The sequence below is a fragment of the Ammodytes marinus genome, assembly GCF_949987685.1.
Source record: "Ammodytes marinus genome assembly, chromosome: 12".
In the NCBI taxonomy this organism is placed as follows: domain Eukaryota; kingdom Metazoa; phylum Chordata; class Actinopteri; order Uranoscopiformes; family Ammodytidae; genus Ammodytes; species Ammodytes marinus.
The window spans coordinates 967,861-984,552 of NC_137216.1; the positions used below are offsets into that span (position 1 = coordinate 967,861).

The window sequence follows — 16,692 nt, forward strand, 5'->3', positions numbered from 1 at the left end:
ATGACCTAAAAAAACTGCTAAAACAACAAAGGAGTTCATCAGGGGCAAGAAATGGAAAGTGTTCGACTGGCCAAGTCAATCTCCAGACTTAAACCCTATAGAGCAGTGGTTCTCAAAGTGCGGCCCGCGGGCCAATGGCGGCCCGCGGGCCGGAAGCATATCTGGCGGCCCGCGGCCCGCATTGAATTATGAATTATTAAAAAAAAATTAAAAAAAATTATCATATATAGGGGAAGGTCGGGTGATTTGTGCATTTTGGAAGTTGCAAAACCCCTTGTTTCTAGAAAACCGTGGAAGAAATTGGAAATGTGACCACATATTTAAGAAGAGCCATCCATTTGACTCATCCTGTAAAGAAGGGAGACACAAGGAATAAGATATAAGCACATTTAAGCTCAAAAAACTGTGTTTTGCCTTTCAAAGTAAAATTTCCATGATCAAGGTTTTTTGATTATTGTGTCTGAACAATTATAGACACGTTTGAAAACATTTGACACATGTTTTAGTGCTTTGGTATGCTACACTTTGAGTCTATATAGTTAGCACAATGTCAACCCTAAATTGCTGCATCATGCCTATTATCCAAAATTCTGGGGATGGGGTGATTTGTGCGCAAGGGCCTGGGTGAGTTATAAGTAAGTAAGTAAGTAAAATGTATTTATAAAAGCACATTTATGACAGTTTGCACTGTCCAAAGTGCTGTACATAGTGCATTCAGTAGGTAAACAATGAAGGTAAAATAACAATAACCAAAATAAAAGACGTAAAGCCCATACATCCACATAAACACAGATAGTAGTGCAGAGGTAAGTAAGTAGTGCAGAGGTTAATGGGGAGGAAACACCAGGGTGTACATATGGGTTTTGAGCCTTGATTTAAAGGCAGAAATGTAGGGGGAATCACATTTGTCAGGTGGCAGTTGGTTCCACAAGCACGGAGCAACTAGTGCAAAGTACATTTCTGAGAGTTGTGCCAGTGGCATGGCTGTATACGCTGGTCACCAAAAGAAAGTGATTGTCTACAGTAGCTCAGAAGAGAGTGACATCTCAATTCCACTTAACGACACCACTGATGAGAGTTCAGATGGCCAGAAAGATGATGATGGTGACTTTGTCATTGGGGTGATTTGTGCGACAAGACAACTTTTTTTCCGAAAGCTATATTTCTTAAACAGTTTATTCCAGATCCAAAGTTTTTATTGCCAGGGATGCACAACATCCTGACATATATGTACATATTTGAGTTGGAGACATAACTGTCAAGGCCTCACTTTAAAATCACTTTGAGTAAAAAGTTGCACAAATCACCCCACCTTCCCCTATATATATATATATATATATATATATATTTTTTTTTATTGAAACGCACGGAGGGGATGCGTCCCCCGTAACAGTAAAAACAGTACAGGGGTCGAAACACTTAAATATCCCTCCTAATTGTTTGTATTCATTCCCCACTTATTAAACTTGCGAAGTTCGGCTGGCCTCTGCCTCTCGTTGCAGACGGCTGGTCAGCCTCCCGCAGTGCAGCAGGCAGTGTAGTGGTCCCAATGTAAGTTGTTAGATAGTGAGCTTGTCAAGCCCAATACGATGCACTTTCTCACATTCAAGGTGAATTAGATTAGGTCAAGTGTCTAAGGATGGATGCTAACATTATCTGGTTTCTAACTCTTTTGCCTAAAGTTTAGCTAACAAACTAACGTTAGCTAGCTGCTGATAGCCATGGAACTATCTGCCTAGTTGACTGCTGATAGCCCACCCTGTTTATTTCCAATGTATAGTGTCATAATAGTTAACACTGCTGCTGCATCATGAGTAGTGAGTCCTACAAAAAAACACTCCAAAAGGTGATACGTTTTCAATGTGTAGAAAGTTTTGAACAATAAAGTAGAATAAATATTTGAATGCAATACAGAATGCCTCAGTGCCTTGATTTATATTCCATTAGATGTGTGTCAATGGGAGTGAGTTGTCTTTTCCTTAACATTTCCACCATAAATAAATACAGAAGACACAAATTACTGCATAAAAATTAACCAAAATGCACAAAATGAAGTGTTCGAACCTCAAATTTTTCTGGGGGACAACCCCCAGACCCCCGCTTTTAATGTGTTCCCCAATGTTGAAATGAGACCTAGCCCTTCATTTATTACTTTAAATGTGTTAATTACACAGTATTGGATGCTGACCAATACATGTAAACTGTAAAGACGCAAAGACGCTGGCCATTTAAATTATTTCAGTTTTATAATTTTTTTTCCTTCGGCGGCCCTCGGTCCAATGTTGGGTTCCTAAATTGGCCCTCAGCTATCAAAAGTTTGAGAACCCCTGCTATAGAGCATGCATTTTACCTGCTAAAGAGGAGACTGAAGCAGCACCAGCCTGGAACTGGCTCTTGGTTCTTTTTGGTGTGAAAGGGGTATCTCAGGTGTCCTGATTTGGGGGAGGCGTTACTGCAGGTCCTTAACGCGTGGCCTGTGCTGTGGCCGGCTCTCGCTCGCAGTGAGTTTTGGTGATTGATTTAATAAACTGAGATTATTATTGGAGCTTTAATTCTGGTTTTGCGTTGTCTTTCTTTGTTGCTGGCCGATTAACGAGCCAGGTATGGTCGGCCGTAACACCAGCAGAGTACCTTTTTTTGAACGCAAAAGAACTTCCAGTTTATTCCAACCCTCTGACACAGTCATTGTGTAGGAGGTGTAGGCTGAATTCCACCAGCTGCCTGTCCGTCAATTTAGCACAGAACACATGGAGCGAGACAGGAACACAGAAGCCGACAAAACAATAAAACATTCGGTTAATTTTCAAAATAAGACACTGCAGGTAACAATCTCAAAACAGAGACACATACAAGCATGTCCACTGTTCTTTTACTTGTTCGGATAGGAAACAATAACCTTCTGTGCGTTTGTTGTTGTGTAAATACAACATACAGAATCATGTTATCAAGCACGATCTCCCGTCACTTTTAATTACCGCGGGAACTCCTCGGTCTCGCGACCGTGCCCGCTTTGAAAACGCACCCGGTGGGTGTTGTCAGACGTGGGCGCATGGAGCAAAACCGTAGGACAATGCACGCGCAGCCAGTGGAATTCCGGGGTAAAGCTTACCTGCATATCCCACAGTTGACTCTTCCCTTGCCCTTGCAGTGTGGGTGGCTATTGTTATTGGGTTCTTCGCATTGGCACTCACAGTTTGTAGATATGGTCACTGTAAGTGTGTCTTTAATGCCCAGTGGTCTGATAGTGAAAGACTTGTCCTTCATACATGAGTCCGCTGTCACAGTGACATCAAAAGAAATCTGCAAAGGTCGACAAAGTAACTTTTTTTTTTTTAAATGTTCAGTTAAAAGAAAACTAAGCACTTTGGCAATCAGCAGGATAATTTTTTCAAGGATCTTGGCATTTTTCCCCGGAAGCCTGTGCAGTGTTGCAGCACACCTTTTGAGTAAAACATTTATTTTTATTTTTAAATAGAACCACCACCCATTGGTCTATAATTATAACTAATCTTCACTTCCTGCCAAGAGCACAGATACAGCTCTTCCTCCAGTGAGACACAAATTGAATGAGCCACAGTAAAGCGGCTGGCACCCTATACACCTAAACACTTAGACACTCAAGCAGTAAACCATAGAAGATACATGATAGATTTCAGACTTCTAAACGGCAACAAAACACATGATCAACCTAATATCATTGCATTAAAATGCATTCTTCATTGTGCAGCTGCGCCTAATGGTTAAGGTCTTGATTTACCTATGGATCTATGTTCTTTTATTGGGATCATTCCTTGAGAAGTTGGAGAAAGGGGCTAGGAAGAAAGGTGTCTGGGCTACCTTTCATAGTCTGGTGCTACCAGGACCTTGTGTCACTACTTCAGCCACAATTTAGTTTTTTGTCACTTGTCTGTTCCCATATTAACTCTCTTGTCATTTCAGACCCGGCCACTCCCCCCTGCTCTGCACTCCCTGCTGATTACTTCCACCTGGCCTAACCACACTCACCTGCTCCCCATCAGCTATTAGCCCCACAGTATATATACCGGTTCATTCCCTCAGTTCCCTGCCAGATTGTCTTTGTGTTACATTGCTCTCCAGCCTATTCCGAATTCCTGCCTGTTTACCTGCCTGCCTATTCGTGTTCTGACCCATCCTTTTGGATTTTGGATTCCCTTTGCCTGCCCCTCTTGGACTTGTTGCCTCGCTACTACCTGGTTTGATTCTTTATTAAACTTTGTTGCTATACCTGAACGGTTTGTTGTCGTGCTATTGGGTTCTGGCCTGCCATTTTGGTACAATCCTGACAGTACAATCTGGCCAAAAGATGAACCCAGCCGACACAAAGGCTCTTAAGGAAGAAGTGGCAGCACAAGGTGCCGCCCTACACCAGCATTCGAGACAGTTCACCGCTATGGAAGTGGCTTTCCAGGAAGCTTCGGAACGCCACAATCAGCATTTTGAGGTTCTGAGCGGCCAGCTCCAGCAGCTCACGCTGGACAGCCAGACCCCAGCGGTTCAACCACCCACCAGCCCTCCTGTCCCTGCTGTCTCCCGGCCAGAGCCCCGCTTAAGTGCTCTAGAGCGCTTTTCTGGAGCTCCAGATACCTGTCGCTCCTTTCTGACTCTGTGCTCATTGACTTTTGAACTACAACCTCTCACATATCCCACGGAGAGGTCGAGAGTGGCTTTCATGATCACCCAGCTTACTGGGCGGGCCCGGAACTGGGGTGCCGCCGAGTGGGAGAAGCAGTCGGCTCTCTGTTCTTCTGTGGCTGCCTTCTCTGAGGGTCTTCGGAAGGTGTTTGATCATGCTACCCCTGGTCGAGAGGCTGCTCGGGGTCTGTTTAACCTGGCTCAGGGGAGCCGGAGAGTGACTGATTATTCCATCGAGTTCCGGACTATCGCTGCAGAGAGTGACTGGAACTCTTCCTCCCTGGCTGACGCCTTTTACAACGGACTTTCTGATGCCATCAAGGACGAGCTGGCGGCCCGGGATCCTCCAGGGGATTTGGACGTTCTCATCGCCACCGCTATCCGCATCGATGGACGTATCCAGGAGAGGAGACGAGAGAAGGTACTGACCAGCACTTCCCGTAGCCTTCCACGTCTTCCAGTTTCACCTTCCACTTCAACGGGTTTTCCTACCGCTGCTGCCTCTAGTGACCCAGTTGAACCCATGCAGCTGGGCAGGACCAGGCTGTCAGCTGCTGAACGACAACGGCGCCAAAGGGAGAACTGTTGCATGTACTGTGGAGAGGGAGGCCATTACGTGTCATCCTGTCCAGTAAAAGACAGGGCTCACCAGGAATCCAGAGGGCGCTGGTGAGCCGCATCAAGAACTTTGAAGGTCCCTCTCGAGCACTACTTCATGCCCAGCTCAACTTTAATGGTCTGTCCCATACTGTCGCTGTCCTCATTGACTCGGGAGCTGACACCAACCTTCTGGATCGGGGCCTTGCCATGCAGCTGGGTATTAACCTGGAACCCTTGGCCGAGCCTATTGAAGCTACTGCTCTCGATGGGCGCCTCCTCTGCACTGTAACCCATCGCACAGTTCCTGTTCATCTGGGCATATCAGGTAACCACACTGAATCACTAACCTTTCACCTGATTAATGCACCTCAGCAGCCAGTGGTCTTGGGGTATCCTTGGTTAATTAAACATAATCCACACATTGACTGGAGAACCGGTTCCATTCTACAATGGAGTGATCAATGTCTTGCGGTCTGTCTGAAATCTGCCTTGTTACCTGCCTGCAGCACCCCTTCTTCTAATGAATTCCCAGATCTCTCAGGTGTCCCGTCGGAGTACTACGACTTAAAGGAGGTGTTTAACAAGGTACGGGCCACCTCTCTTCCCCCACACCGCCCGTATGATTGTGCCATTGACCTCCTCCCTGGCTCATCCCCACCCAGGGGGAGGCTCTACTCTCTGTCAGCCCCGGAGACCAGGACCATGGACGAATACATAAACAACTCACTGGCAGCAGGCCTCATCCGTCCCTCTTCATCACCTGCTGGAGCAGGGTTTTTCTTCGTGGGTAAGAAGGACAAATCCCTCCGGCCCTGCATCGATTACCGCGGTCTGAATGATGTCACCATTAAGAACAGGTACCCCCTCCCACTCATCTCTTCTGCATTTGAACTTTTGCAAGGGGCCACTGTGTTTACCAAGCTTGATCTCAGGAATGCCTATCACCTAGTTCGCATTCGGGAGGGGGATGAGTGGAAGACGGCGTTCAATACCCCTAGGGGCCACTACGAGTACCTGGTAATGCCTTTCGGACTCACAAATGCTCCTGCAGTATTCCAAGCCTTAGTGAATGATGTGCTCCGGGATTTTCTCAATGTATTTGTGTTTGTTTATCTTGATGACATCCTCATCTTCTCCAAGACCGAACAGGACCATGTGCAGCATGTCCGCAGGGTTCTCCAGAGACTCCTAGAGAACCAGCTGTTCGTGAAGGTCGAGAAGTCCGAGTTCCATGCCACTGAGGTGTCGTTCCTGGGATACATAATTTCAGTCGGAAGTATTCACATGGATCCCACCAAGATTAAAGCGGTGGTGGATTGGCCGGTCCCCACCACTCGTAAGAAGCTTCAACAATTTCTGGGGTTTGCCAATTTCTATCGTAGGTTTATCCGCAACTATAGTTCTGTAGCAGCTCCCCTGACAGCCCTCACCTCCCAAAAGGTAGCCTTCCAATGGTCCCCTGCTGCAGGAAGGGTGTTCAGTGAGTTAAGGTCACGGTTCTCTTCTGCTCCCATCCTCATCCTACCAGATCCAGAACGCCAGTTTGTCATTGAGGTGGATGCGTCAGACTCCGGGGTGGGGGCAGTCCTGTCTCAGCGGTCAGGTAAAGACCAAAAGTTACATCCATGTGCCTTTTTCTCCCGCAAATTGTCCCCAGCGGAGAGAAATTATGACGTTGGAAACCGGGAGCTATTGGCGGTTAAGATGGCTCTCGAGGAGTGGAGGCACTGGTTGGAGGGGGCGAAGAATCCGTTTGTGGTGTGGACGGACCACAAAAACCTGGAGTACATCCGGTCAGCCAAACGGTTAAACTCCCGTCAGGCCAGGTGGGCGTTGTTCTTTAATCGTTTTGATTTTACCCTGTCTTATCGCCCAGGTTCTAGGAACGTCAAACCAGATGCCCTGTCCCGTCAGTTCCAATCCGAACATGTTCCCACACATCCTGAGAGCATCCTCCCCACTAAGATGGTCATCGGCGCAGTTACCTGGGACATTGTGGACAAGGTAAAACGGGCCCAGGCCGACCACCCGGCCCCCAGTGCTTGCCCTGATAATCGTCTGTATGTGCCTGTGAATCTCCGCTCTCAGGTCCTCCAGTGGGGACATTCTTCTCGCCTTGCCTGTCATCCAGGGGTTAGGCGCACTCTAGCCCTGCTGAAGCAACGGTTCTGGTGGGCTACCATGGAAGAGGACGCCAAGGAGTTCATCGCTGCTTGCTGTGTTTGCTCCCAGCACAAGATCGCTCGCCATGCCCCTGCGGGCCTTCTTCAGCCACTGCCTGTTCCTCATCGTCCGTGGTCCCACATCTCGATCGACTTCGTCACCGGACTGCCTCCCTCCGAGGGTAACACCACTATTCTTACTATTGTGGACAGATTTTCTAAATCTGCTCAGTTTGTTCCGTTGCCCAAGTTACCATCTGCCAAGGAAACAGCTGAAATTATGTTGCATCATGTTTTCCGTCTGCACGGCCTTCCCTGTGACATTGTCTCCGACCGGGGGCCGCAGTTCACTTCTCGTTTCTGGACAGAGTTTTGTCAGCTGTTGGGGGCCACGGTCAGCTTATCCTCGGGTTTCCATCCTCAATCCAACGGCCAGACTGAGCGGATGAACCAGGAGATGGAGACTGCCTTGCGCTGCATCACATCCCAGAACCCGTCCTCCTGGTCCAAGCAGCTCCTATGGGTGGAGTATGCTCACAACACACTTCCAAGTTCAGCAACAGGTCTTTCCCCCTTCCAGTGCTCTCGAGGATATCAACCTCCATTGTTCCCTGAGCAGGAGCGAGAGGCCAGTGTCCCGTCTGTCCAGGCGTTCGTCCAGCGATGTCGGCGCACCTGGGTGCGGGCCCGTGCTGCTCTCCTGCGCTCGTCCGACCGATACCAGAGATATGCCAATCGCCGTCGGACCCCTGCACCCGGTTACACTCCGGGTCAGAAGGTTTGGTTGTCTACACGGGACCTTCCGCTCCGGGTGGAGTCTAGGAAGTTGGCTCCCAGGTTTGTGGGTCCGTTCTCCATCAATAAAGTCATCAATCCTGCTGCAATCCGTCTCCGTCTTCCTCGCTCCATGAGGATCCATCCCACCTTCCATGTATCCAAGATCAAACCCGTTAAAGAGTCCCAGCTCCAGCCCTCCTCCAGACCCCCGCCGCCCCCCCAGCTCATTGATGGAGGGCCTGCCTACTCGGTTCATCGTCTCATCAGGTCGCGACGACGGGGAAGGGGTTTCCAATACTTGGTTGATTGGGAGGGTTATGGCCCTGAGGAGCGCTCGTGGGTCCCGGCTCGCCACATCCTGGACCCCGACCTCATCACCACATTCCATAGGGACCATCCTGATCAGCCTGGTGGGACGTCAGGAGCCGTCCCTAGAAGGGGGGGTTCTGTCACTACTTCAGCCACAATTTAGTTTTTTGTCACTTGTCTGTTCCCATATTAACTCTCTTGTCATTTCAGACCCGGCCACTCCCCCCTGCTCTGCACTCCCTGCTGATTACTTCCACCTGGCCTAACCACACTCACCTGCTCCCCATCAGCTATTAGCCCCACAGTATATATACCGGTTCATTCCCTCAGTTCCCTGCCAGATTGTCTTTGTGTTACATTGCTCTCCAGCCTATTCCGAATTCCTGCCTGTTTACCTGCCTGCCTATTCGTGTTCTGACCCATCCTTTTGGATTTTGGATTCCCTTTGCCTGCCCCTCTTGGACTTGTTGCCTCGCTACTACCTGGTTTGATTCTTTATTAAACTTTGTTGCTATACCTGAACGGTTTGTTGTCGTGCTATTGGGTTCTGGCCTGCCATTTTGGTACAATCCTGACACCTTGACCAGGATAAGTGGACGGACAATTTCATTTAACTTTTATTTATCCTCGAGAGACCAATTGAGGGGTGACCCTCATTTACAATGACGTCGAGATAAAACAAATTCAAAGGAAAAACAACAATACATAAACAATATTCAATGCAAATACATCAAATACACAACAACAGGTGAAGAGAAAAACAATTGAAACATTTACACAGTGGTGAAGAGTGGCAGCAATTAAAATGAAATGGTTTTTAAATCTGATTTGCAATATGGCCAAGTAGAGAATCTATTAGAATGTTAACACCTGAAATTGATATATAGGCTATATAACAATGACACATTTAAAGAACTGCAAAAAATACTGACCTCTTGTCCCACAGGCACATTGTCACAAACCCCTTCGCTGTCCCCAGCTGTTCCTGGAGATGTGCATCTGGGGGTGTAGAAAACTCTTACGTTGTCAGGCAGATTGTCATGGGTCACAGTTACTTTGGAAGACAACCTCTGTCATGGATTACAGATTTAAGAAACGTGTGAGATTTAAACAAAAAAATTCTTGGACAAATTGTATTGGTCATTATTGGACAGTTTTAAAAACACATGTGCAAGATAGAAGAGAAAGCAGTGACAAAGTGACAACTTACATCAGTTGAAAACTTACTTTGTAGGCAGTATCAATCAGTGTTACAACATTTGTAGAATCGTGTGACAAGACTCCCACCTCTGATTTTGGAATCATTTTAGAGAGTTGCTGGTGTAAAAAATAAGATGAAATGTAAAATTAATTGGCCTATCAAAATAATGTGTACTCTACTAAATTAAAAATGATTTAAACATAGGTATAGAAATGTAAGTTCATTATATTTACCTTGTATACATCCTCCACGTTTTTTGTCACAGCAAATATCGGCTGAATATTGTTCTTTTCCAATTGCATAGCAAGCTGTCCAACAGACGGGTAGTCCTGCACAACAATCAAGGAAATCTTGTTGACCTAATCTCCATGTCATTTCTTTCGTCAATATAGCTAAATTAAGGCATAAGGGACAGTTACAATGTATTACTGGATCTTAGCATTTTGGATTTCACAGCAATGGCAACTTTGTGACAGGAGATTTACATTTGTGATTCTATACATACCAACTCAGAACTCTTGGTATAAAGATTGTCTTTCACGTAGCAATGTTCATCATTGGGTTCCAGTATGCCAGCCAATTTTCCATCCCCAGCCATGTGGAATCCAGCGTCAGTGGTCAAAACAATAAGTCTGGTACTGCTATTCCTCCAACCAATTTTGTCCTATAAAATAGGTGTAAGCAACCATTTAAGCATTTAAAAGGAACAAGGATTTTCTTTTATCTGATTGGTTAAAAGAAACCTGTGGTAACATTTCTCTTTCTCCTTTAAATACCTCTATATTCAATTAACTTGGTTTACGATAAACATTTGTTAAACATAATTGATGGGGATTGTAGTGTAATCCAGCAATGACGTTTCTATTACAAATATGATCAGCAGTTTGAAGTCAAAAGATTGCATTTTAAAAGGTAACTTACCCCACATACAGCAGCCTGCATCATGGCGTCAAGACTCCCTTCAGGGGAGTCCAAGTTCCCAGAAATGAACTGCTCTGTCACTTTCCTTTTGAACTCATCCTCCCTTGGGGTCATACTAAGCACATGTCTGTAGCCAAAGGCAGCCTGACACTGCTGGTCGTTCTCATCACATGGCTTCTGCAGTTTCTCTTTATTGGTGTTAGTATAAGGAAGGACTGTCTTATCCACAAAGGCACCAAACCCTGTAGTTACAAAAACAACTATAAGTTCCTCAGATTTGACCTTATCACATAGCACTGCTTTAAAAACATTATCAAACACTTCAGATCATTGATATGAATAAAGTCATAGTATACTGAAACAAAAGGCAGCCCTTTGGAATACGGCCTGTAGATTTTGAATACATAGTTTGTATAATTATCAAAACATGATACAACACAGGAAAGGGAGTGGCAGGAAATGAGAAGCAGAATCAAGCTTATTTCCAAATACTTTTTTACTAACAAGGAAATTGCCTTGGTTTATTGGTGCAGACAATAAACATGGAGAAGAACAATAAACAGAGAAGATTGTAAATGTTTACCTATTTGAGCATGTTCAGTGATTTTTTTCAGAGCTGCAAAAAGATCTTTTCCCAGTTCTTTAACATTTTTCAAGTCATCTTTCATTGAGTAAGACAGGTCCATTAGGTAGTAGAGATCAACTGGATAACCCTGTACTCTTTTAAATGAAACGCTAAATGTTGTGGAAAGACCTGTAAACACAGAATAGAAAAACAAATTAAAGGAGGAACAAGAATCATTAAAACTAGCATGTAGGCGTTAAACAACCAATAACACACATTTGAAGTCCACTGACAGCATGTCCATACAATTCTCAAACTGGAACTCTAATCTTTTTTAATCTTTTTAATTTTTTCTACACAAACGAAGATAATGGCTCATTGACTTTAGAGCACACAGAGGACTGTTCTGGTTTAACTCTCATCTTCTAAAACAAACAGTGTGTTCCTTTACTTCTCAAAGGTTAGCCTGAAGTCATTCCACGTACCGGGTCGCAGTCTCAGACTTATCTTCTGTGGACTCATCTGGACCGGTTCCTGCTGGTTGAATGACACGGACAGAGCATCCTTCTTGACAAAGGTGAGATTGTTCTTAGGGGAGATGATTTCCTCCTTCTTGCAGCCTCTCTCTATTAACTGAGCCTGGGTGTCACAGCGTGCGGCTTCCTGCTCACCTGCTTTGGTAAAATTCTGTAGAGGGGAAGCCAAAACACAAGAAAAGAGATAAGAATAGAAAGTTCACTCCTCTGTGTCTGCATGTGTGGTCAGAAGGGGCCTCTGCTGCACTTTAAGACTGATTTGACACCACTGACTGGGAGATGTTTACAATCAGAATACTAATCAGAATCAGATTTATTTGTCATTGCACCGTTACAGAACAACGCAATTTCATTTCAGTTCACACCCCGCCAAGAAACATAGAAAGACAGTGACAATAACATGGGTGGACAGGAGAGAGTGTAACTGTAGGTTCGTCTAGCGTGGACTGCGCCCCTATTTATCATCGAAGGAAAAGGAGAACAGGGAAAAGCAGGTTAAAAAAAATGCCAATCTCAAACTACGTTCCTTATGGGAGCGCTGTGTGTGATCAGTAAAAACAAACACCATGGCACAATAAGCAACATGATAAACACCACAGACAAATAAAACTCCTAGACTTGCACATTAAAGGGACGGGTTAAGGGTTTATGGAACGGTAGGTGTCGCAGCACAGCCACCAGGGGGCGTACGCAGCCGACAGGCGCGTCCCGCCCGCCGCAGAATCTGGTCTGCAACGAGGAGGGAGAGGGGGATGGATTCAAGAGGGCTTGAGTGGTCAGGGTTATGTGTGATATGTGTCTGTGTGTGTGTGTGTGTGTGTGTGTGTGTCTGTGTGTGTGTGTGTGTGTGTGTGTGTATGTGTGTGCTGTGGACACCATCTCCGCCCAGACACAACGGGTGTCTCTGACGCCAGTTGTTATTTGCGAGTCCATGGCTGCCACCTACCACAGCCACATAGACATTGAGGAGTAGTCACCTCCTACATCACCACAACCAGAACCATCTTATATGTGAAATGTAGTGCTGCCTTGGAGGTAGCCTAATTGAATAGCATTAATGCTATAGCCTATTTATAGCAGCAGCAGGTGTGTTGTAATACATTGGATTAATTTACACTTGACAGTTCCCCCTGCAACCAATAGCAGAGGCATTGGTCATCGCTTGACAGTTAATAATAATAATAATTGATAGAATTTATATGGTGCTTTTTTGGAGGTCATTCAAAGACACTTTACATCATAGAGAATCATACATGTAGAAAAAGAAAACAAAATACAGAAAACAATTAAAATAAGGTTTGAAGTGGAGTCAGGTGTCATTATGCTTCCTTAAAGAGGTGAGTTTTGAGTTGACTTTTGAATGAGTTTATTGAGTCTGAGATGCTGATGTTTGGGGGTAGGGAGTTCCAGAGGGTTGGTGCAGTAAGATAAAATGCATAATGTCTGTATTTAGACATATTTGTTACACTTTTTTTTATTTATACAATGCGTATTGCAATAAAGAAAAAGTTCCTGTACATATTTTCAACAGTAAAAGGTATATATATATTTAAGGGTTCAAAAAATAAACTTTTTTCAATATACATTTTGGGGATTTATTTTATTTTTTTAATCGGCCGATTTAATCGTCGTCGTAATTTTTCTCTGAAAATAATCGGCATCGGCACTCCAAAATCAATATCGGTCGGGCCCTAATGTGTTACCTACTACATAGGGTTTTTTTTGTGTTACCTACTACATAGTTTATTGTTTTTTTTGTGCTATCTAACACATAAGATTCACCATGAACAGACCAGGAACGGGGCTGGGAAATGGCTTGTTGGTGAGTGGGGAGGCAGGCTGGAGTGAATGATCCGGGGGTACACGGGAGTGCGAAATATGATCCGGAGCTGACTGCAGAGAATCCAGGAGTATATGAAGAGGAGTTGATTACAGATGAAGACCAGGTGTAAGAAGATTGCAGATGCAGAGGTTTATCGGCTCACGTTTTGTCTATTAATGTTGGCCAAATTATCAAATGTTAATAAATTATGCTTTATAATTGAAAATGCTTTAAATAAAAACTTTCTACATCACAGCTTTGCATTAATCATAAATTGTTACAAAAAGGGTTGACAGTTCATTCTCTAAACTGCAGCCTAAAATAAGTCAGGATGGTGAATCTTATGTGTTAGGTAGCACAAAAAAAACCTATGTAGTAGGTAACACAAAAAAAAACCTATGTAGTAGGTAACACAAAAAAAAACCTATGTGTTAGGTAGCACAAAAAAAACCTATGTAGTAGGTAACACAAAAAAAACCTATGTGTTAGGTAGCACAAAAAAAACCTATGTAGTAGGTAACACAAAAAAAAACCTATGTAGTAGGTAACACAAAAAAAACCTATGTGTTAGGTAGCACAAAAAAAACCTATGTAGTAGGTAACACAAAAAAAACCTATGTGTTAGGTAGCACAAAAAAAACCTATGTAGTAGGTAACACAAAAAAAACCTATGTAGTAGGTAACACAAAAAAAACCTATGTGTTAGGTAGCACAAAAGAAAAACCTATGCAGTAGGTAACACAAAAAAAACCCTATGTGTTAGGTAGCACAAAAAAAACCTATGTAGTAGGTAACACAAATAAAACCTATGTGTTAGGTAGCACAAAAAAACCTATGCAGTAGGTAACAAAAAAAACCCTGTGTTAGGTTTCACAAAAAAAACCTATGTAGTAGGTAACACAAAAAAAACCTATGTAGTAGGTAACACAAAAAAAACCTATGTAGTAGGTAACACAAAAAAAAACCTATGTAGTAGGTAACACAAAAAAAAACCTATGAAGTAGGTAACACAAAAAGAACCTATGTGTTAAGTAGCACAAAAAAACCTACACTCAACAAAAATATATAAACGCAACACTTTTGTTTTTGCTCCCATTTTTCATGAGATGGATCTAAAATTCATTCGAGATACACAATATTACCATTTCTCTCAAACATTGTTCACAAATCTGTCTAAATGTGTGATAGTGAGCACTTCTGCTTTGCTGAGATAATCCATCCCACCTCACAGGTGTGCCACATCAAGATGCTGATCTGACATCATGATTAGTGCACAGGTGTGCCTTAGACTGTCCACAATAAAAGGCCACTCTGAAATGTGCATTTTTTTGCTTTATTGGGCTCTGGGGACTCAGAACCAGTCAGTATCTGGTGTGACCACCATTTGCCTCATGCAGTGCAACACATCTTCTTCGCATAGAGTTTATCAGATTGTCAATTGTGGCCTATGGAATGTTGGTCCACTCCTCTTCAATGGCTGTGCGAAGTTGCTGGATATTAGTGGGAAGTGGTGCACGCTGTCTTATACACCGGTCAAGCACATCCCAAACATGCTCAATGGGTGACATGTCCGGTGAGTATGCTGGCCATGCAAGAACTGGGACATTTTCAGCTTCCAAGAATTGTGTACAGATCCTTGCAACATGGGGCCGTGCATTATCTTGCTGAAACGTGAGGTGATGTTCATGGATGTATGGCACAACAATGGGCCTCAGGATCTCATCACGGTATCTCTGTGCATTCAAAATGCCATCAATAAAATGCACCTGTGTTCTTCGTCCATAACAGATGCCTGCCCATACCATAACCCTGAGGTTTGGTACCAGGGTTTCTGCCGAGCTCACAGTCAGCACAGGAACCCCCCAGGGTTGCTGCCTCAGCCCAAAACTCTTTACACTGTACACACATGATTGCGTCTCCCCCCAGGACAATAACAACATTATAATTAAATACGCAGACGACACGACCATCCTTGGCCTCATTAGAGGGAGGGATGAGTCTTCTTACAGGGAGCTAGTCCACAAAGTCACCATGTATGGAGAGGACAATGACCTAGTACTAAATGTAGACAAAACAAGGGAGGTAATTGTGGACTTCCGTAGGAAAGCCCCCCCTCTGCAGCCGCTCACCATCAAGGGGACGACGGTGGAGCGGGCTGACAGCTACAAGTTCCTTGGTCTTCACATCACGGATAACCTGAGCTGGGCCCAAAACACTGCTAAAACAGTGAAGAAAGCACAGCAGTGGCTATATTTCATCAGGCTGCTGAAGAAGACTGGAATTAAAGGTCAGCCCCTCACACAGGCCTACAGAGGACTCGTTGAAAGCCTCCTCTCCAATGCCATCACGGTGTGGTTCGGAAATACCACACTGTCCGAGAGGAAGTCGCTTCAACGGGTCATAAAGACTGCAGAGAGAATCACTGGCTCCAACCTCCCCTCCATGGACACACTGTACACACGGCACTGCAGGGAGAAAGCACAGTGCATCCTCAGGGACAAATATCACCCAGCTCATGCTCTGTTCAGGTGGGAGAACTCTGGCTGTAACCTGCGACATCGCCGGCCAGAGAGCATCTCCACCCACAAGGCCCGCTACCACAACAGCTTTTACCCTGCTGCTGTGAAACTGGTAGCACAAGACATTAAGATGGGAGGAAAGTACTTCACCCCACACCTCGGACTAAATGGACAGTAGTCGACCTCATAACATAAGTGTGCATTATTAACCTTATTAACCTCAAATAATGCAATTATTTAACATAATGTGAACATTTTGCAATTTTTGCAATTTGCAATAACCTTATGTGTCTCTTCTCATTTCAGTGTTTAGTGCTCTACACCTCGTAGTACAATTTAAGTGTGCAATATTAATTCTATTCTATTGTATTATAATTTGTTTTAAGAGAGAATAGCTATTTTCTACTTTTTTACGATTTCTTATTTATTTTTTGAATTTTCCTGTTATAATGTTATTTATATATATAACATTGTTTTTATTGAAGCTGACACAGGGAGATTCGCACAAGAATCCCAATGCACTTGTACTTGTACCTGTGCAAATGGCAATAGATATATTCTATTCTATATTCTATTCTATAACCCCACCACCACCATGGGCCACTCGATCCACAACATTGACATCAG

General features: G+C 44.3%; 1 protein-coding gene across 2 annotated transcripts in view; it reads right to left on the bottom strand.

Annotated features, from left to right (window-relative positions):
- The window catches only part of itgb2 (integrin, beta 2), a 50,483-nt gene that overhangs the window by 20,606 nt on the left and 13,185 nt on the right, over positions 1-16,692 (bottom strand). For both annotated transcript variants that reach the window (XM_080037814.1, XM_080037813.1), the window contains exons 4-11: positions 11,674-11,875; positions 11,207-11,377; positions 10,624-10,865; positions 10,208-10,366; positions 9,936-10,031; positions 9,729-9,818; positions 9,434-9,571; positions 3,110-3,300 (exon numbers count right to left, since the gene is read on the bottom strand). In XM_080037814.1, the coding sequence (XP_079893940.1) occupies positions 3,110-3,300; positions 9,434-9,571; positions 9,729-9,818; positions 9,936-10,031; positions 10,208-10,366; positions 10,624-10,865; positions 11,207-11,377; positions 11,674-11,875 (1,289 nt within the window). The remainder of the gene's footprint in view (positions 1-3,109; positions 3,301-9,433; positions 9,572-9,728; positions 9,819-9,935; positions 10,032-10,207; positions 10,367-10,623; positions 10,866-11,206; positions 11,378-11,673; positions 11,876-16,692) is intronic.